General features: G+C 54.9%; 1 protein-coding gene across 7 annotated transcripts in view; it reads left to right on the top strand.

The window, feature by feature from the left end:
- PPP1R12B (protein phosphatase 1 regulatory subunit 12B) overlaps positions 1 to 17,944 on the top strand; it is a 166,974-nt gene that overhangs the window by 106,456 nt on the left and 42,574 nt on the right. For all 7 annotated transcript variants that reach the window (XR_009695890.1, XM_061161132.1, XM_061161131.1 and 4 more), the window contains 4 exons: positions 3,035 to 3,238; positions 5,223 to 5,412; positions 5,495 to 5,607; positions 6,455 to 6,496. Coding sequence is in view for 6 of the 7 variants with exons in the window: in XM_061161132.1 (XP_061017115.1) it covers positions 3,035 to 3,238; positions 5,223 to 5,412; positions 5,495 to 5,607; positions 6,455 to 6,496 (549 nt within the window). In the remaining variant the exon portion in view is untranslated. The remainder of the gene's footprint in view (positions 1 to 3,034; positions 3,239 to 5,222; positions 5,413 to 5,494; positions 5,608 to 6,454; positions 6,497 to 17,944) is intronic.

Raw genomic sequence — 17,944 nt, 5'->3', positions numbered from 1 at the left:
TCTGACATAAGTATGGTTTCCTGGCTTTCGTTTGATTTCCATTTGCATCAGGTACCTTTCTCATTCCCCTTACTTTCAGTCTGCGTATCTTTAGGTCTGAAGTGTGTCTCTTGTCAGCAGTGTATATACACACGTGGGCCTTGTTTTGTGTCAGTGTATTCAGCCTCTCTCTCTTTTGACTGGAGCATTTAATCCATTTACATTTAAAGTCGTTATTGCTTTGCATGTACTTGCTGTCATTCTGTTACTGCTCTGAGATTCTTTTTGTAGTTCTTTTGTCTGTTTCCTCTTTTGTTCTCGTCCCTTATGATCTGATGACTCTTTAGTGTTATGTTTGGACTTGTTTCCCTGTTTTGTGTGTGCATCTATTGTGGTTTCCTGGTTTGTAATTACCTTGAGGTTTGTATATAGCAGTATATATACATATATATGTGATTATTTCAAGTTGCTGATCTCTTTAATTTCAAAAAAGATTTTAATAACCCTGCATTTTTCATTCTTTCCCCTCCCAGATTACAGTTTTTGACATCATATTTTATATCCTTTCATTTTGTGTATCCCTTAACTGCTTATTGTGGATACAGTTGATGTTACTGGTTTGTCTTTTAACCTGTCTGCAGGGATCAAACCCAGGTCCTCCAGACTGCAGGTGGACTCTACCATCTGAGCACCAGGGAAGCCCACTAGCTTTGTACTCGGTTGATTTACTGACACTTCCTTTACTGTGTATCTGTCCTTGCCAGAGAGATTTACCTTTTGTAATTCTCATGTTTCTAGTTGTGACCTTTTTCCTTCCTTTTGCTTAGAGAAGCCCCTGTAACATTTCTTGTAAAGCTGGTTTTGTGGTGCTGAACTCTTTTAGCTTTTGCTTGTGTATAAAACTTTTGCTTTCTTCATCCAGTCCAAATGAGTGCCTCGCTGGGGAGGGTATTCTTGGTTGCAGGCCTTTCCTTTTCATCGCTTTAAATATATCATTCCATTTCCTTCTGTCTTGCAAAGTTTTTGCTGAAAAGTCAGCTGATAGCTATGGGAGTTCCCTTGTTTATAGCTGGTTGCTTTTCTCTTGGTGCTTTTAATATTCTCTCTTCATCTCTAACTTTTGCCGATTTAATTCCGAGGTGTCTTGGTATAGTCCTCTTTGGGTTATTCTTGATTGGGACTCAGTGTTTCCTGGACCTGGATGTCTGTTTCTCTTCCCAGGTTGGGGAAGTTTCCAGCTGTTATGTCTTCAGATGTGTCCTGTGGCCCCTTTCTCTCCTTCTCCTTCTGGGACTCCTGTGGTGTGAATGTTAGTGCATTTGATGTTGTCTTAGAGGCTCTTAAACCTGTCCTCCTTTATTTATCTGTGCTTTCTCCTTGTTCTGTTCAGTGTAGTGATCTCCACTGTGTCTTTTCCCTCACTGGTCTGTTCCGCTGTATCACTTGGTCAGCTCTTGATTCCTTCTAGTGCATTTCCGTTTTAATTGTAGTTTTCATCTCTGGTTGTTCTTTGTATTTTCTGACTCTGTTAAAACCTGCTCATTCTTTTTTGATTTCTTTGATCATCTTTACAGTTATTGCCTTGATCTTTTTCTCAGGTGGATTGCCTGTTTCTGCTTCACCTAGTTGTTTTTGGAGTTTTATCTTGTTCCTTCATTTAGGACATGTTCTATTGCCTCACTTTGCCTAACTTGCTGTTTTTATTTCTGCGTATCTAGCAGATTGGTTCTGTTTTCCCAATCTTGGAGAAGTGGCCTTTTATAGGAAGTGTCTGTGCATGCCAGCAGTACACCCCACTGTGGTCAGCAGAGCTCCATGCTCTAGGGGTGCCCCCTGTGTGGGCTGTGGGGGACCCCGGGGCTGCTGCTGGCTCACTGGTGAGGAAATCACTGGTGAGTTAGTGCAGGAAATCCTGGGGCTGGTGCTGGCCTGCAGGTGGTGGACTGAGTCAGCCCATGACAGGTGGTGGACTGGGCCAGCCTGCAGATGGGTGGACCGGGTCAGCCCATGGCAGGCAGTGGCCTGCGGTTGTCCTGGGGCTGATGTGCACCCACTGGTGTGTGAGGCTGGTCTCGAGGCTAGCGCAGGCTGCTTGTGGACAGGGCCGGGCTCCAGGCGTGTCTGGGTCTGGAGTCTGCCCACTGGTAGGTGGACCTGGGCCCCAGGGTCTGCGGGGGCAGGTCCCTGCATCCCCATCCAGTGCCTGCGTGTTGGTGTGTGGGGCTGGCTGTGCGGGGACCGCCGTGGGCTCGAGGGCTGATCAGACAGCCTGTCTGCTGGGGAGGCGGTGGGGGCGTGTCCCCGCCTGGCTGGTTGCTGGGCCTGAGGCCTCCCATCCTGTGTGTGTTGCTGGGGGGCCAGGTGCTGAAGGCAGTGGGCTAGAGGGAGGGTCCCACCGTGGCGCTAACCTAACCTCTGTGGCTAGTCACTCTGCCGCGGGTGGGCCGCCCCTCCTGCCATCTTGCGGTGGCCCCTTCTCTCTCCTTAGCTGTGGCAGACCCTTGCTGGCCACCCCCGTCACAGTGCTCATCCTGGTGAGCCCTGGGGGGCTCTGCTCAGGGTCTCTGTGCTCCGCCATCACGGCCGGCCCCTCTCGTCGGCTCTCTGCGTGTCTGTGTGGGCGTGGTTTGGGGTTTGGTGGTTGTCCTAGCCTGGCTGACTTTTCACTGTGTTGAGCCTGGCTGTTTCTGTGTACAAACTCCGGTTTTCCTGGGATCTGCAGGGGAGGCTCAGCTGGTGCCCACATGCTGTTTGAGGTCGGGAGGGCCCCGAGGAGCCGTGAGTGCATGGGTGTGGAAGCAGCAGGGGGTGTTCGTGGAGCTCAAGCAGGCGATGCTGGAGGGCTGCGTTTGCGGTGCGCCTGGGCCTAGGCCCGGGGCCTCTGCGCACCCAGGTGTTTGTGTTCAGCGTATATTAGCTGCAGATGGCCTCACACCTGTTGGGAGCTGTTTGGAACTAGGTACCATTAGAGGATACTTTGAGGAGCTTCCCTGCTCATTCACGGCAAGGTGTCTGGTTAGGGTGCAGCCTCTCTGACCGTGTGGTGTCTTCCCAGGGCGTAACCCTCACGGACCTTCAGGAAGCGGAAAGGACATTCAGCCGGTCGAGGGTAGAGCGTCAGGCTCAGGAGCAGCCCAGCCTGAAGCCCGGGAGTCCCGGAGCGCTCGAGGGTGGCCCCCGGAAGCTCGAGTCCCTGGCGGCCCCCGCCCAGGACGCCGAGGAGAGCCATCAGCCCTGGGTCCGGAGCCCAGAGGGAGAGGTGAGCACCCGCAGGGTCAGAGCAGGGTCGGGGGGTCTGCCGGGGGGGCTCTTGCTCACGGGGAGTCAGTGCTTGCTGCTCTGCAGTGGACACCTCCCAGGAAGCCTGTTTACGTCCATCTGTGGTTGGCGGGCCTCTGTAACTGAAAGAATTCAGAGGACGTTAGTCCTTAAGTGATCTGTTGTTTCCTCTGGGGTGTAACTAATGTGCTTTTCTCCAGTTTTATTGAGGCATACTGGACAGGTTAGGCTGCAGCATGCCTCGATGTGCGTGCGTCCTGTGAAACGATCACCACCGTAAGCTTGGTTAGCGAATGTGAATGTCTTTCAGCTCTGAAAAGAGAGGTCTCGATATAATAAAATGTAGGTAGAATTATAAGTATTTATTACTCTTTATGCCTGGCCCTACTTCAGCTGTGTCACATGTATGAAACTGTTCAGTCCTCAGCACAGCCGTCTGAGGTAAATGCCAGTCCTTCTCACCCCGAGGCTGTGGGTGCACGTTCAGCGCCCTGCTGGGCATCTCAGGAGAGCCAGAGGGGTTCCCTGGCAGCCCAGCAGGCAGGAGGCTGCGCTGTCCCTGGGGGGCCCGGCTTCAGCCCTGGCCGGGAGCTGCGATCCCACAGCCCATAGCCGCATGGCACGGCCAGACACCAGTGAAGGATTTGGAAGAAGAGGTGGCGCGAGTGCTGAGCCGCGGCCCACCCCCTCCCTGCTCTGCGGGTGGACGTCCTGCCGTGCGTGTCAGCCCTCTAGTGCAAGAGCAGTCAGAGGTGTGGGGTCCTGTTCAGGGTGAGCATAGCTCATAGCTCCTGGTTCACTGAAGATTGTTCCAGCGACGCCTTTTATCTCGGGGTGATTGTCAGTACCATTCCTTTTCACGCCCAGAAATGCCCCAGTTGAGATGATAAATTTTATGTTGATCATGGTTGCAGGAAAAGAAGTCTTCCTGCTCTTTCTTTAGGTAACCAAGGTCCTATTGTTTATCCCGTTGTTCTATCAGCCACTGTTTTTTGAGCACTTACTACATACAGGGTTCAGTTCTCAGCGCATGGCACACAGGATCTCGTCCAGGCCTCCCAGGCCTCTCTGAGGAAGAGCTTGTTTTCCCTGTTTTATGAAGGAGAAGCGGAGACTCAGAACTCGAGTCACCTACTTAGGTCACACCACTCATTTGTGCCGAAGCTAGAATTTGAGCCACGTCTTGTCAGACTCCCAAACTGACTGTATCTTATTACTTCTGTCTCTATAACTTATAAACAAAGAATCAGACAATCTCTGCATGTGGTGAGAATTTCTTTATCTCTGCATCTTCAACAAACCACTTCAACAAATAAATGTTAAGGTGTATTGTCAAGCTCTGTCCTAACTCTCAAGGAAAAAAAAAGTTCAAAGGGGAAAAGGGGAATTTTTTTTTTACTTTTGTTTTGTGGGTGAGGTGCACATGCAGGATCTTAGTTCCCCAACCAGAGATCACACCCACACCCCTTGCAGTGGAAGTGTAGTCTTAATGCAGGACCACCAGGGAAGTCCCAGAAAGTGGGAGTTTTGTTAAAGTGTCAGTAAGCCTGGTTATGTCAAGTTGATAGAAGGCTCAGAAATTGGCAGAAGGTCCAGATTTGGTCTGTTTTTAGATGACTCTTACCTGGTTTTTTCCTATTCCTGAGCTTATTTTCCCATATACACCCTGCCTTTCAGAGCCCCATCTTCAGAAGGCCAGCATCCTTCCGGTTTGCTGTGTAAGTCACAGGAGTTGTGTTAGCAAGTCCCTGCTTCCTCGTGCCCTTCAATCAGTTTAGGAGGAGCTTTCTGGGCTGTTGTCAGCCTGTCTGTGTCATCAGAGTAGGAGCTCAGACCTGTTTCCTTTCTGGCTGGTTAGCTGCTTATAAGCCTCTGATATAGAAAAGCCCATTTTTAATAAACATGCTGTCCCTACGCTTTCGTTGAACTTGACCTCTGACATCTCATCCTGTGGGTTGTTCTAGCCAGTGTATCATCCCCTGCGGTGTCCAGCTCAGCCCGACCAGCCCACAGCGCCAGCGTCCCCTTCTGCCCCGAGACCCTCGCTCTACACCAGCTCCTACCTGCTCCGGACGGGTGGGTCCTCCGCCCCCGACTCGCAGAGCTCAGAGCCCCCCACAGGCACTGCCGGGCCGCGGGACATGGACACAAACGGTAGGTCGGGCTTCGGAAAGCGCAGGCCCTCCAGTGCGCGTGCCCCAGGCTCCTAAGACCCGCGCCTTGTCTCCCTGAGCAGAGGGCGAAGCAGCAGAGCCAGGCGACCAGCCCTCCGGCCGGCTGTCCATCCGCGAGAGGCGGCGGCCCCGGGAGCGGCGGCGGGGCACAGGCATCAACTTCTGGACGAAGGACGTAAGTGGGCCCGTGTGTGCTGGGCACCGTGTGTTCCGCCCGCCGTCCTGTGTGGATGCAAGAGAGTCCCACCCGGCGCCGTGAGCCCTGCGTGTCAGGACGCGTCACGAGAAAGACAGACTGCAGGGGCGCAGGCTCGTCTGGGAGGCTCTGGCTTGGCACCCAGGGCAGTGCCAAGCACGCGGGCAGGGGGCGAGGGCGCGGCGAGTGCAGACAGACAGATAGAGCAGGCGCACAAGCGTGCGATAGAGCCGCCCCCGAGGGCACGCGGGGAGTCAGCACCCCGGCATCCCCGTGCGCGCGAGGTTGGCCGAGGATCCCAGGGCTCTCAGAGTTGTCTGACTCAGGTTTACTCTTCCGAAGGAGAAAGAAGAGCAGGTGAGGTAAGACTGCTTGACTTTGACTCTGAGTGAGGACAGGGCTCTGTGCGTCTTCTCCCCGCTGGCCTCTGCCTGCTGGCTCAGCCCGCCCCTGGCGTTTACAACCCGAGGGGCCAGGGTCAGGTCCCCAGTCACCGTAACCTGTTTGGAACTAGATGGACGGTTCAGTGAGGCCGGAAGAGGGGCGGCAGTGGTCGCTGTCAGAAGTGGTGGGTGTGAGCATCCAGTCGCTATGAGAACGGACGGATCCACCAGCGGCAGAGCCCGAGGGAGTTCGGGTTCTCCTCTTCCCACCCGAGCGTTCTGCTTGGGCTGCAGGGGGCACCCTGAGGCACTGCTGAGGCCGCAGCGATGGCCCCCTTAGCCACCAGCCTTCCCTGCCCAGGCGCGTGCTGATGGGGCTGACTGGTGCCACCGGGGCTGCCTGCGACCGTGACCGCTTGTTTTCCTTCCTCCTGCCTTTCCAGGAAGATGAAACGGAAGTCCCGGAAGAGGTGAAGAGAGCATGGGTAAGTGACCCGCGGTGAGGCTGCCCTGTGGGGCTGCCCTGCCGGCGTGTGCCCACCTAACAGAGGAGCAGGCTGCGTGCAGGCTTGGGTCTGGGGGTCCGGGGACGCTGCCCTGAGGACATGCCGGCTGCTTACCCACATCCCATTTCCTTAAGTGTGCGGCGGTGCCCGTGTTCCTCTCGAGGTTTCCCGCGCCTCCGGCCAGGCTCTAACTCGATTTCTGGCTGTCTCCTCTCTCTCGTGCTGTTGGAGTGTATAAAGTCCTTTTAAGATCTTGGGAAGAAAAGGGCAGTAGTGCTGTCTCTCACGGATCAGCACCTGCTGCGTGCCGGCAGAGAGGAGCCCAGTGCAGGGTGGAGACCGTTGGAAGTCACTATGCTTGACTCTGAAGCGAGGTTTAGCTCCTTATCATGAGCAGCTCACAGTCCTGCGGCCTGGCCCGCTCCTGCCGAGGACAGCTCTCCCGCAGTCCCAGCCCGCGTGCGACGGGCTCGTGAGCAGCACCGTGCATCTGTCCTCTCTCCCTCTGGGCTTTTCGTTTGTTTTCTTGGCCGTGCTGCGTGGCTTCCGGGGTGAGGGTTGGGGGGGTCTTCGCTGCCCGACCAGGGGTGGAACCCGGGCCGCCACTGTGATACACCGAGTCCTGACCGCTGGACTGCGGGGACGTCTTCCTGCCGTTTCTCCAGGAGGAAGGGATTTGTTTGGCTCTGACCAAATGAATTGAAAGAATATGTGCATTTCTGTTGGAAACTACGTAAATAGATGGTCTTTTTTCTACCCTAAATTATGTGACAGTGTGTTATCAGAATATATGTAATAACTCATCCTGAAAATCAATAGCTAGTTCATTTTTAGAGAGGAAATGGGAATGCTCTGTCACTGACGCGCCTGGATTGGGATCGAGACCCAGAACAGTGAGGAGTGGCCTCCAGAGGCAGTGGCGTCGGGACCACTGAGGCGCGTGCAGCCCCTCGTGGGGCAGGGCTGCGGGGCCAGTGTGGGCACAGGTGCCGGAGGAGGCCCCCTGGGGCAAGGGGTGTGCGCATGACCGCAACCTCGCTCCTAGGGGCTGGCAGGGCTGCGGGAGACAGTGAATTGTGAGTCACATACCTAACGAGAGAGCCCGCGTGTGACCGCAGAGCTCAGACATGGCCATCAAGTATGGAGGGGTGTCAAGGCTGGGCAACCCCACAAAGGAGCCCCAGCGGGGAGGCCCAGGCAGCGTCCCTGCGGGGAGGCCGCGGTCTCCACGCTTCTGAGCTCCTTGCTGCCGGGGCACCCGGCAGGGACGCCCAGTGTGGTCTTAGGAGGTCAGGGTGTGCAGTGAGCCCGCGCCCTAGGAACGGCGCGTCAGCGTCTCCGGCCACGGGGCGGCCGTGCCCCGCTGCCAGCCTGGCCCTGGTGGGGTCCACACCGGCCCCGGAGCAGCAGGCCCAGTCCCCGCGGACCCTGGGAGTCCATCCGAGGCCATTGGGGAGTCAGGCCCGCCCTCGTCCCCCACCCGCTCCGTCAGGCGGCAGCCGCGAGCCCCCAGGGCGCCGCCCTCAGCTCTGCAGCATGGACACCGCTGGAGCCACGCGGCGTTCTTTCCTGGTTCGGGGGCGATAAGACTGTATCTGGAGTTGGCGTCGTGACAGCATCCTTCTCCATCTTAGAGGACGCATCCTTCGGAGGGTGCAGTCTAGGTTTAAGTTCACTCGTCTCCTGACTCTGACGTACGTCTTATAAATCAGGAGGTACTTAGCAGTTGGTGCGTGCACAGACCTGAAGTGCGCTGAGTTCTGACAGTGGTCATCAGGGGCGTGACCTGCACACGGCTCAGATCCCTTCTCTCCTGGAAAGCACCCCCCCATCCCGAGAGGCAGCCGCTGTCTGGCCGCTGCCGCCGCCGGTCCATAGCACCTGTTCTTGAACTCGCATCCGTGGAGTCACTCAGAGACAACTCACTTTAAGGTTGGGACGGAGCCTTCGTGGGTACGACCTCCAGCCTGGATCCCCGGCCAGGTGGGAGCTAGAATGATCCCGAATGTGTGTGGCTGTCCCTCCTCCTCTCAGAGACGAGAGCCTGGTCAGAAGCCTTTGTCGTTTAACCCTCATCTGTGTCGATGTCGTGGGCGTCGGCTTCCTGTCGTGTAGCCCCGCTGGAGAAGTGGCGCTGACGTGCGTGTCCGCGTACGATTTACGGCTGGGACGGCCCTGCTCTCAGTTCTGGGTGAGAGGAGAGGCCGCGTGCGCGTCCATGTGGTGACACAGGGAATGCGTCCAGGCCCCACGTGGTGCACCAGGCAAGCCCCGGCCGTCCTGGAAAAGCCACGAGGCAGTGAGACCGCAGGTGACGCAGGGCTCATGTCTCAGCAGCCCCTTGGCGCCGCGCTGGGAGCAGGTCTGCACGGCCGTCCAGGGGAGGTGGGCGCCCTCCCAGAAGTCCTCGCACGTTTTCATCTTGCGAAGTGAGGCCGAGCCAAGTCTGGGTTTGACGCAAGGGAGGCGGCTGCTCCCGTCTGAAGTGCTGCCTGCCCCCGGCCCTGGGACGGCTGTGTGCTCAGGGCCCGGCAGGCTCTGCACCTGCTCTTGCCTGCACCTTCGACCTGCCTTCGTCTTGTTTACGCTGTCTGGTCTCCCTGCTCTTGTTTCTCGGTCCTCTTCTGGAGCAGACCGTTCCCTGGGCTGGTTCTGACTTGTGGTTGAATCCATCACTAGAGGGCACACGTGTCTCAGAGCAGTGCTGAGCAAGCAGAGCCGTGCCTGAGGAGGCCAGGTGGGAGGCGGGTGACTTGGCCGGGAGCCCACATCCGTGCGGAGAAGCTGCCTGCCCCCCAGACGTGGGCACCTTAGAGCTGGGAGGTCGTTGGGGAAAGCCTGGGTGAGGGGCCTCGCCTCACAGTGGGGAGCTCTCAGGCCTGGGCCGGTGGAGCATCTGGGGAGTGAGCGCTCTCCAGGTGGCCCCCAGCCCGCTTCAGGGGCCTCTGTGGCTGTGCTGGGGCCCACCTCCCATCCCCTGTGGTTCCCCATCCCTCCTTAGGGACGCAGATGAGCAGTGGGGTGTGGAGAGCTTCCAGGCTCGGAAGCTCTGCCCTGTGGAGGGGGCCTGCTGTTGCCCAGCACGCACCTCTCATACCAGCCCAGAGGCTCTCCTGATCCCACGGTCTTTGGGTTTTTCTGGAGGCTTCATCAAGTGTGTAGTCCATTATTAACTCAGTCTCCACCCCCCTCTACCTTCCCTCAGAAGATGGAGGGTGAGTCTAGATGTTCCTAGCTGGGCTTTTTGTTAACGTGTATTAATGCACGGTATTGTGTGAGCTTCCGCTGTGCAGTATGGTGATACACGGTTTTTGAAGGTTATGCTCCACTTGTAGTTCTTGCAGAACGTTGGCCGTGCTCCGCGTGTTATGCAGTGTCCTCACGGCTTCTTGCCCCGTAGGAGTTGTGCCTCTCACCCCTCTGTCGGCTTCTTCTGTTCTTTCGTTTTTACTGGGCAGGTTCCGTGTTTGGGTTGCGTTGCTGGTGGCGTTGCGCCCCCTCGCATGAAGGAAGGTTCCCTCGAAGGGCGGCTTGGAGGCCACGTGAGAGTCTGACCTTTGTCCAGGGGAGCGCTTCCCTGCTGCCCCGACCTGGGTGCATGTCTGTCCGCCAGGGCGTGGCATTCCCGTCCTCCACTTAGGAAGGTGCTTCTCCCCTACATCCCTGTTGCTTTCCGGCAAATCACGTGCCATCATCCGAACAAACCATGACACGACCTTCGAAGTTGGCAGCGTAGCGTCCCGTCCAGAGCGGACCTGGACCACTCAGGCAGTCTGAAGACGCCTCCTCCTGGCGAGGCCTGCCGAGGAGACATGCTGAGGAAGTGCTGGTCGGAGGGTGTTGAGATCCCTGCTGGAGACAGCTGGTGAGCTCGTCCAGGGACACCTTGGTCCAGTGCTCCAGAAGGCGTAAGCAATTAAGTCTAAGACTTCCAAACTGAATCATAGAGACACCCAAAGTGAGGTTTTTCCAGCAAAGCTTGGTTTTGAACTAAGCTGTAACAGAGAATGAAACTTGCTTTGGGGGCCACTTGGCCGTGGGAATGTCTCTTACACCTGAAGCCATTGGATGCGTCTCCCCTTCTGTCCCTTGTCTTCTTTAGCCCCTCCTCCACTCGTGGAACAAGCACGTGAGGTGCCCGCTGTGGGCAGGCCGGGGTCAGGGTCACCTTGGCCCCAGTTCTCAGCTGGTGTGGGGGCGTCCCCGTGGGAAAGCCCTGTGGTCGTGGAGAGCCAGCTCCTGGGGCTCCCCTGACTGCTTCTGAGGAGACACGGCCTCTTTCCGGACTCTGTAGGTCATTGACAGCCGGGAATGTCATGGAGCAGGAAGCCTGGCGTGCTGCAGTCCACGGGGCCGCACAGTTGGACACAACTTAGTAACTGAGCAACAAGTGTCCTTCTAGCCATCAGCGGGCTAAATCAGAGTTTCATACAGAAGAGCACCCAGAAATAAGCTTTCCAAAGAAATCCCCTCCTTAAGGGAAATGGAGAATACTCAAAGACGTCGTAATGCTGAGCAAAGTCGGGCCAGGCAGCAGGAGCCAGAGCTGAGCCAGCTTCTGAGGCTGCCTGCAGACAGCCAGCTCCTCAGCAGAGTTCCTCTTGTCTAACAGTCTTACGGTTCTCACGGAATGTCGGCCACACCCCGCATGGTATGTAGTGGTCCTTATGGCTTTGTGAGTTGGAGCTTCGGTCAGTCTAAAAGGACAGTCACAGGCTTGGGATTTTAGAATCAAAGGAAGCTTTAAACTGCTCGTTTTCCTTATTTATTGGCCTCACTGCACGGCTTGCAGGATCTTAGTTCCCTGGCCAGGGGTTGGAGCGGGTCCCAGCAGTGAAAGCGCTGAGTCCGAACCCCTGGAGCCCCGGGGTTCAGCAAGCCCCAGGGGGAGCGTGCACAGCCGTGTCTGGGCTCTGCGCCTGAGTGTGCGCCCATCGCATGTCGTAACTCACTGTCACGGCGGGAGGCGCGCAGGCCTGGCTCAGCCGCCCGGCCGCTCTGCAGGAGGCGCTTCGTTTCCTCATCTGTAAACAGGGTTGATGGTAGTGTCGACCTCTTAGAGTTGTGCGATAAGAACCACATAATACACTGAAATAGTTAGAGATGAGTCATGTCCATTCAGACTATTTTCTGAATTTTGGAATACTCTCACTGACCTGAGAATGCTCTGATTTTGAGGTTGGTTGTTAATTTATCCATAAAGGATGGGTTTTTCGGAGTCAGAGAAGTAGCCCTGGCTCCAGCATGTGCCTGTGCTCTGAAAACGGACCTGATGGGTTTTGAGAACTAAACCTTAAAGGGAATGCCAGGCGTGCGAAAGCCAGGAGGAGCCGGGAGGAAGGCGAGCTCGGGTGCCCTGGGTCCCTGTGCCTGCCATGTGCTCAGCAGCCCCGGGCTCTGCTGGTCACCTTCCCGCTCCTGCGTCCGCCTGCCTTCCTGCTCGGCTTCGCATACACGCACGCGCACGCACACACGTGCACACGCACACACGTGCGCACACACGCCACCCCCGCTCGCTTGCAGCAGGTGGTAGCCTCCCCTCCTGTTTGCTCGAGTCTCCTCAGCCTTGCTCAGGGGCTCTGCTGGGGGCTCTCCCTCCGTCAGGCAGGACTCTGCCTTGTTACCCAGCCTTGTGAAGCCCCTTTGTCTGCTGGCAGGCGCCCAGCGGGTTCTGTCCGCGCCCGCCGCCGGGTAGTGTCTTCGCTGTTCTCCTTTTAGGTAAAAGCCGAGGCCTGTTTTGCTTTCCCTTCTCTCCGGGGCCCGATTGCCTAATAAGGTAAAGTATGTCCCAGACGAGCTGAGCTGTTGAGACAGAACAACCGTCTAAGTTTAGAGACCCGGTAGGTGAGCTCCGGACGGGACTGCTTATTTCTGTAGTCAAGTAGTATTTTTCACATTCAGCGGAAAACCACCATCGTCTTTTTTTAAGCAAGCCGCTCTCCCTTTTAATTGAGTGAAAAGACAGTAAAATATAGATCTTCCTCCCTCAGCTTCTTTGTCTTTATCTGGAAAAGAAGGGGAAGAAAAGGAAAGGTAGTTGGCTTGTCCCCAGAGTGAGAGGGCTTGCGAAGCCTGAGAAATCTGATGCAATGCTCCCGGGACAGATGGAACAGGCAGGGCTGTTGTGAACAGCCCCCAGGGGTCGGCAGGCTCTCCACACAGCCAGTGGGGTCCCGGCAGTGACACGGGGGACCGTGGGCGTGGTGTGGGGGGAGACAGGGCAGAGCCCTCCGTGCAGGCTGCCCGCGGGGGCTTCTCCAGCCTCACCGCCACGTTCTCTGGGACAGGCTCTCCTCTCACACGCTTCTGCTCCGCACCCATAGTTCTTAGGATCCTGCAGCTGCCGGGTTGTCTATATATGGGTCACATTTGTGCCTTGCTGCAGCCGAGCTGGATAAGCCAGCCTGAGAGCGGTTTCCTTTGGCATCTTCCTTTTAAGGCTCCGTCAGCTGTAGGTCATGCTGCTGCCAAGCACAGCCCAGCAAACTGCACATGCACCCTCTCAGACCCTGCAGCTCTGGGGCCCGCTGCCCCATCACACCAGTGAATTCTGCCTCAATCAGGAATCTGTCAGAATACATTGACCTTCAGGGTACCTGGGTGGCCTTCGCTCAGAGGTCCAGAGATGTGGCAGGTTTATCAGCTGCTGAGGGGAGGACAGTTAACCTCTGAGCTTTCTACTTATTCCAGTCTCTTCCTTCTGCCTCTGGCTGCCTTCAAGGTCTCCAGTTTTGTCAGCAACCTCTGACCTTGTGTCTCGTTGTTAGAGGCTTGAAACTCTGCTGTAACTTGTTTTCTGTGATTACACAGGCAGTGTGTTCCGTCATAGAAAGCATGTGACGTACAGAGACGTGCAGAGAGAGCTGCTAGAGGAGGTTGTTCTTGTAGAGGTCGCCGTGGGGAAGATGCTGTGCCTGTGTTTGCCGGCAGGGCCGGGGAAGCCAGGCCTCCCCCGTGCACCAGGAACACGGCCGTCCTGCAGCTGGGCTTCTGCCCGCCACCCTAGACAGTCAGGTGTGAAAGCCTCTCTGTCATCTGAGTTCAAAGCCAGACTCGACTCTGCGTGTGAGCTCACATTTTTCGGCAGAGAGCTTCTAAAATCTTCAACCACCACGTCGGTCGAGGAGAAGCCGCTTGCACGTGGGTTGAGCACGTCCCCAACCGCATCGCCTCTTGTGTGAGGACATCATTCAGCATCCCTGCCCCCCACCCCCGTCACGGCTTCTGTCGGCCTGCAGGCTGGCTCTCGGGGTCCACCTCTGGCTGCGTCATGCCCCCAGATTTGCACATTGAAACACATGCTTCATTATCAGTGATTTCCCTTTGTTTCGTCTTCATGTTTTATTATTTATTTTTTGTGATTTTAGCTGAGTTTTACCTCTTAGGAATTTTGTTTCAGGATAGTCATAGCTGGTGGGGTATAGAAAATGTTTGTTGTAAGAGGAGATTCCTACCACTATAAAGTGTAAGAATAAAGTTATTCACTCAAATGAGATTATCGTTTAACATTACAGTGAATTTCATGCCGGTAGTTTTCCTAAGAGTTTTTTATCCCGAGACCAGCTAATGGCTCTCTTAAGAAGAGGATCGTCTTCAGCTTGGGCATTCCGGGCCCCCGTCATTACTGAGATGACAGCTTCGCATGAGGCTGGCTTCAAAGCCCTTGGGTTCGGCTCTTTGACAGAAGGAGTCAGGCCGCGCTGGCTTTGATGGTGGGGAGCCCGCAGGGGTAATTGCTCCCTGTGCAGTGCAGTCTGGAGGTTCCCTTAGTTACAGGAGTCTTCATTTCTTCTGGAGACCTTTAACCATGGCTTAGGCCTAGCTAATGTCAGCCTTTTAGCCCCATGATTGAGGTAACAAGCTTAGTGGGGGATTTGCGGCTCTTTCTCAGCAAACGAAGTGTTTATAGATTGGCCCCGGCAGGAATGTCAAACTTGAGGCGCTGACCGAGGTTACGGCCGGAGAGCCTGAGGGGTGGGCTGGTGGGGGCTGTGGTCACTGTCTACCAGGCTTCGTTTCTTCCAGCTCCATTTTCCATCAGGCAGACTCAGGAATTGGAGCAAGCATTCAGGGGCCTGAATCTCTCTCCTAGAAAACCGTAGTGTCCTGTCCAGACGCTGTGCTTGAGGGACACAGATGCCCACCCAGGCACCGGGGCGTTCGTGCTCCCTGCGCTGCCGGAGGGTGCTCCCTGCGCTGCCGGAGGCTTCCTCCCTTACAGCCCCGACTCTTTTTTTTTTTCCCCAATTATTTTTATTAGTTGGAGGCTAAGTACTTTACAGTATTGTAGTGGTTTTTGCCACACATCGACATGAATCAGCCATGGACTTACATGTGTTCCCCATCCTGAAGCCCCCCTCCCACCTCCCTCCCCATCCCATCCCTCTGGGTCTTCCCAGTGCACCAGCCCCGAGCACTTGTCTCATGCATCCATCCTGGGCTGGCGATCTGTTTCACACTTGATAATATACATGTTTCGATGCTGTTTTCTCAGATCATCCCACCCTCGCCTTCTCCCACAGAGTCCAAAAGTCTGTTCTGTACATCTGTGTCTCTTTTTCTGTCTTGCACATAGGGTTATCGTTACCAGCCCCAACTCTTAGACTGTGAATTTTGCCAGTTTCGATGGCCACTGAGAAGAAAGAAGGGGCTTTTAAAAAGCCCTTTAGCAAATTAATATTTAAAACTAAAATACTTAGTGTGGGCTTGGAGCTTACAGCTCCAGTTATATTCCTGAAATCTTCATCAGGTTATAGAAGCATTCTGGAAGGAAAATACCGTGTTTGGATATTCTGTACCAGGTGAAACAGCGCCTGCTGTATGATGGAGCTTTGCCTGGCTCGGGGGACTCTGAGAAGAGCTTCGCCGCCTCGGCGGTTGTAGGGCTGTCGTCCCCGAGTGCAAAGGTCTCCCTCTCTCCAGGCGGCCGGCTCTTTGGAGGGTCTGCACTCTTGGCCCCTGGGGGACCAGGCAGGTGCTGGGGCCTGTCCCGTGGTGGGCGGGGGGGATAGGCCAGCCTAGTCTTGGTCTTGGTGCCGAATGCTGCGAGCCCAGGCTCGGCAGACTTTATGTGTAGGGTCTGATCGTCCGTACTGCCTACTTTGCCAGACACTTGGTCCGTCTCAGCCTCAGCTCCGCTGTCCCAGTGAGAAGGCAGCTGTGGACAGTGAGTCCTGAATGGGCGTAGCTGTGTTCTGACAAAACTGTTTGTATAGAGCAGGCCGGACTTGGCCTGCAGGTCACGCCCCGGGTGACCGGCTCAGACAGGCTGCTGACGGCCGCATGACTCTCGGGGCCCATTTACCTCCCATCAAGCCCTACCTTGTCGATGCAGTGTTTTTCTGATTCTTGAGCATCACCAGCAGTGTGTGGGCAGGGGAGTCATGTTGGAGGCAGCCGTGTCGTCTGTCCTCACCTGAAAACGCACTGCTGCAGGGGCCGCAGCAGAACTTCCCAGAGGGGAGCATCTACACGGGGCTTCCCCGTTGTCTCACTTCACAGCTTTCTGGGGAGAGCACCTGAGATGACGGTCCCCGTCTGTCCCTTGTCAGCTGTTCCCATCCGAGCCTGTCCCTTCCCACCTCCCAGGGCCTCCAGCCGCAGTTTGGACACAAGCAGTCACTTGCTGCGTGACGGGTTAGCTCTCTGCAGACTCTGACCGCACCTGAGCCAGTCTCCAAGGCTCCCAGGAGGGTAACAGTTGTGGAAAACAGCCCTGAGGTTCTGGGTTCATCTAGAACGGTTTCCTCAAAGAACGCTTCCTCCCAGCTCTCCCCTCCTCAGTGTACACCATCACCCCAGAAAAACATCACAGTTGAACCAGAGCGTCCTAATGGGTAAGTCCCAGGCGAAGGGCAGGACCTGGGAGATCGAGCCTAACTGTACCATGAATTACAGCATGTTGCTCTGTGAATAAGCTGCTTCCTGCTCTGTGTTCAGGTCAGTCCTCTGAAGAAAGTGTCTTCTAGAATTTCCCTCCCCAAAATACTTTTTTACTGCAAGCTACAACTGAGCTTGGGCCTTCCCTGGTGGCTTGGTGGTAAAGAATCCAGCTGCCAATGCAGGAGACTTGGGTTCAATCCCTAGGTCAGGAAGATCCCCGAAGAAGGAAGTGGCAACCTGCTCCAATATTCTTGCCCGGGAAGTCCCATGGACAGAGGAGCCTGGAAGGCTACAGTCCATAGAGTTGCAAAAGAGTCAGAAATGACTTTAGTCACTAAACAACTGAGCGTAAAGGAATAAATTTGATTTAGGTTGTAATCATTACTAGAAAACTACTTCAAAACTGGTTAGTTCACAAATATATAAATAAAAATATGTAACCTCACTTGTACTCAAAACTGGCGTCGTCACTCAGTCACCATGTCGTGTCCTAGTCTGCAGCCCCTCGTGCTGCAGCTCGCCGGGCTTCTCTGTCCTTCACCGTCTCCCAGAGTTGACTCAGACTCATGTCTGTTGAGTTGATGATGCCATCCAACCATCTCATCCTCTGTTGTCCCTTTCTCTTCGTGCCCTCAATGTTTCCCGGCATCAGGGTCTTTTCCATTGGGTCGGTTGTTTGCATCAGGTGGCCAAAGTATTGAAGCTTCAGCATCAGTCCTTTCAGTGAATATTCAGGACTGATCTCCTTTACGACGGACTGGTTTGATCTTGCAGTCCAAGGGACTCTAAAGAGCCTTCTCCAACACCAGTTGAAAAGCATCAATTCTTCGGCGCGGAGCCTTCTTTATAGTCTAACTCTCACATACGTACATGACTACTGGAAAAACCATAGCCTTGACTATGCGGACCTTTGTCAGCAAAGTGATGTCTTTGCTTTTTAATATGCTGTCTAGGTTTCTCATAGCTTTCCTTCCAAGGAAATGAGCATAATGAAGTAGAATTTTTTTTCCACCAACCAAAATATGAAAATATTTTGAAAAGATAAAGGCCAGTTTAAGTGAGAGGATTGTGAGATGAATTGCCTCATATTTCATGTTGGGAATGCAGATTAATACTTCTTTTTAGAAAGCAAATTGCCAAGCTATCAAAGACCCTGAGTTGATCCAGAATTTTCATTTTTGTAACTCTGTCTCTAGGAAACAGTCCTAAATATGATACAGAAGAGAAGCGTTACGGCCAGTGATTTTCAGCAAAGGTTATATAATATATACATAGCTGTATAAACATTTGTTCATTGAGTAAATGCTCGCATGCCTGTTACGTGGGAGGCGTTTGTTTGCTGATGTTGAGCAGAGCAGAGTCCACTTAGCGATTTATGTTAGTGGGAAAATGGAAACCACCGAAACGTCCTTTGTCCTGGCAGCAGTTAGGTAAACGATGACTCACCCTGGCAGTGGACACCATGAATCACAGCTTGCGTTCCATCCCCGACGGCCAGCCATGGGGGCTTTCCTGGGAAGAGACTAGAGTCGGAGGCCGCCGGTT

This window comes from Dama dama, chromosome 14 (genome assembly GCF_033118175.1).
Source record: "Dama dama isolate Ldn47 chromosome 14, ASM3311817v1, whole genome shotgun sequence".
NCBI classification, from domain to species: domain Eukaryota; kingdom Metazoa; phylum Chordata; class Mammalia; order Artiodactyla; family Cervidae; genus Dama; species Dama dama.
The sequence above is the reverse complement of the archived record's forward strand: the minus strand, read 5'-3'. Positions and strand labels throughout refer to the sequence as shown.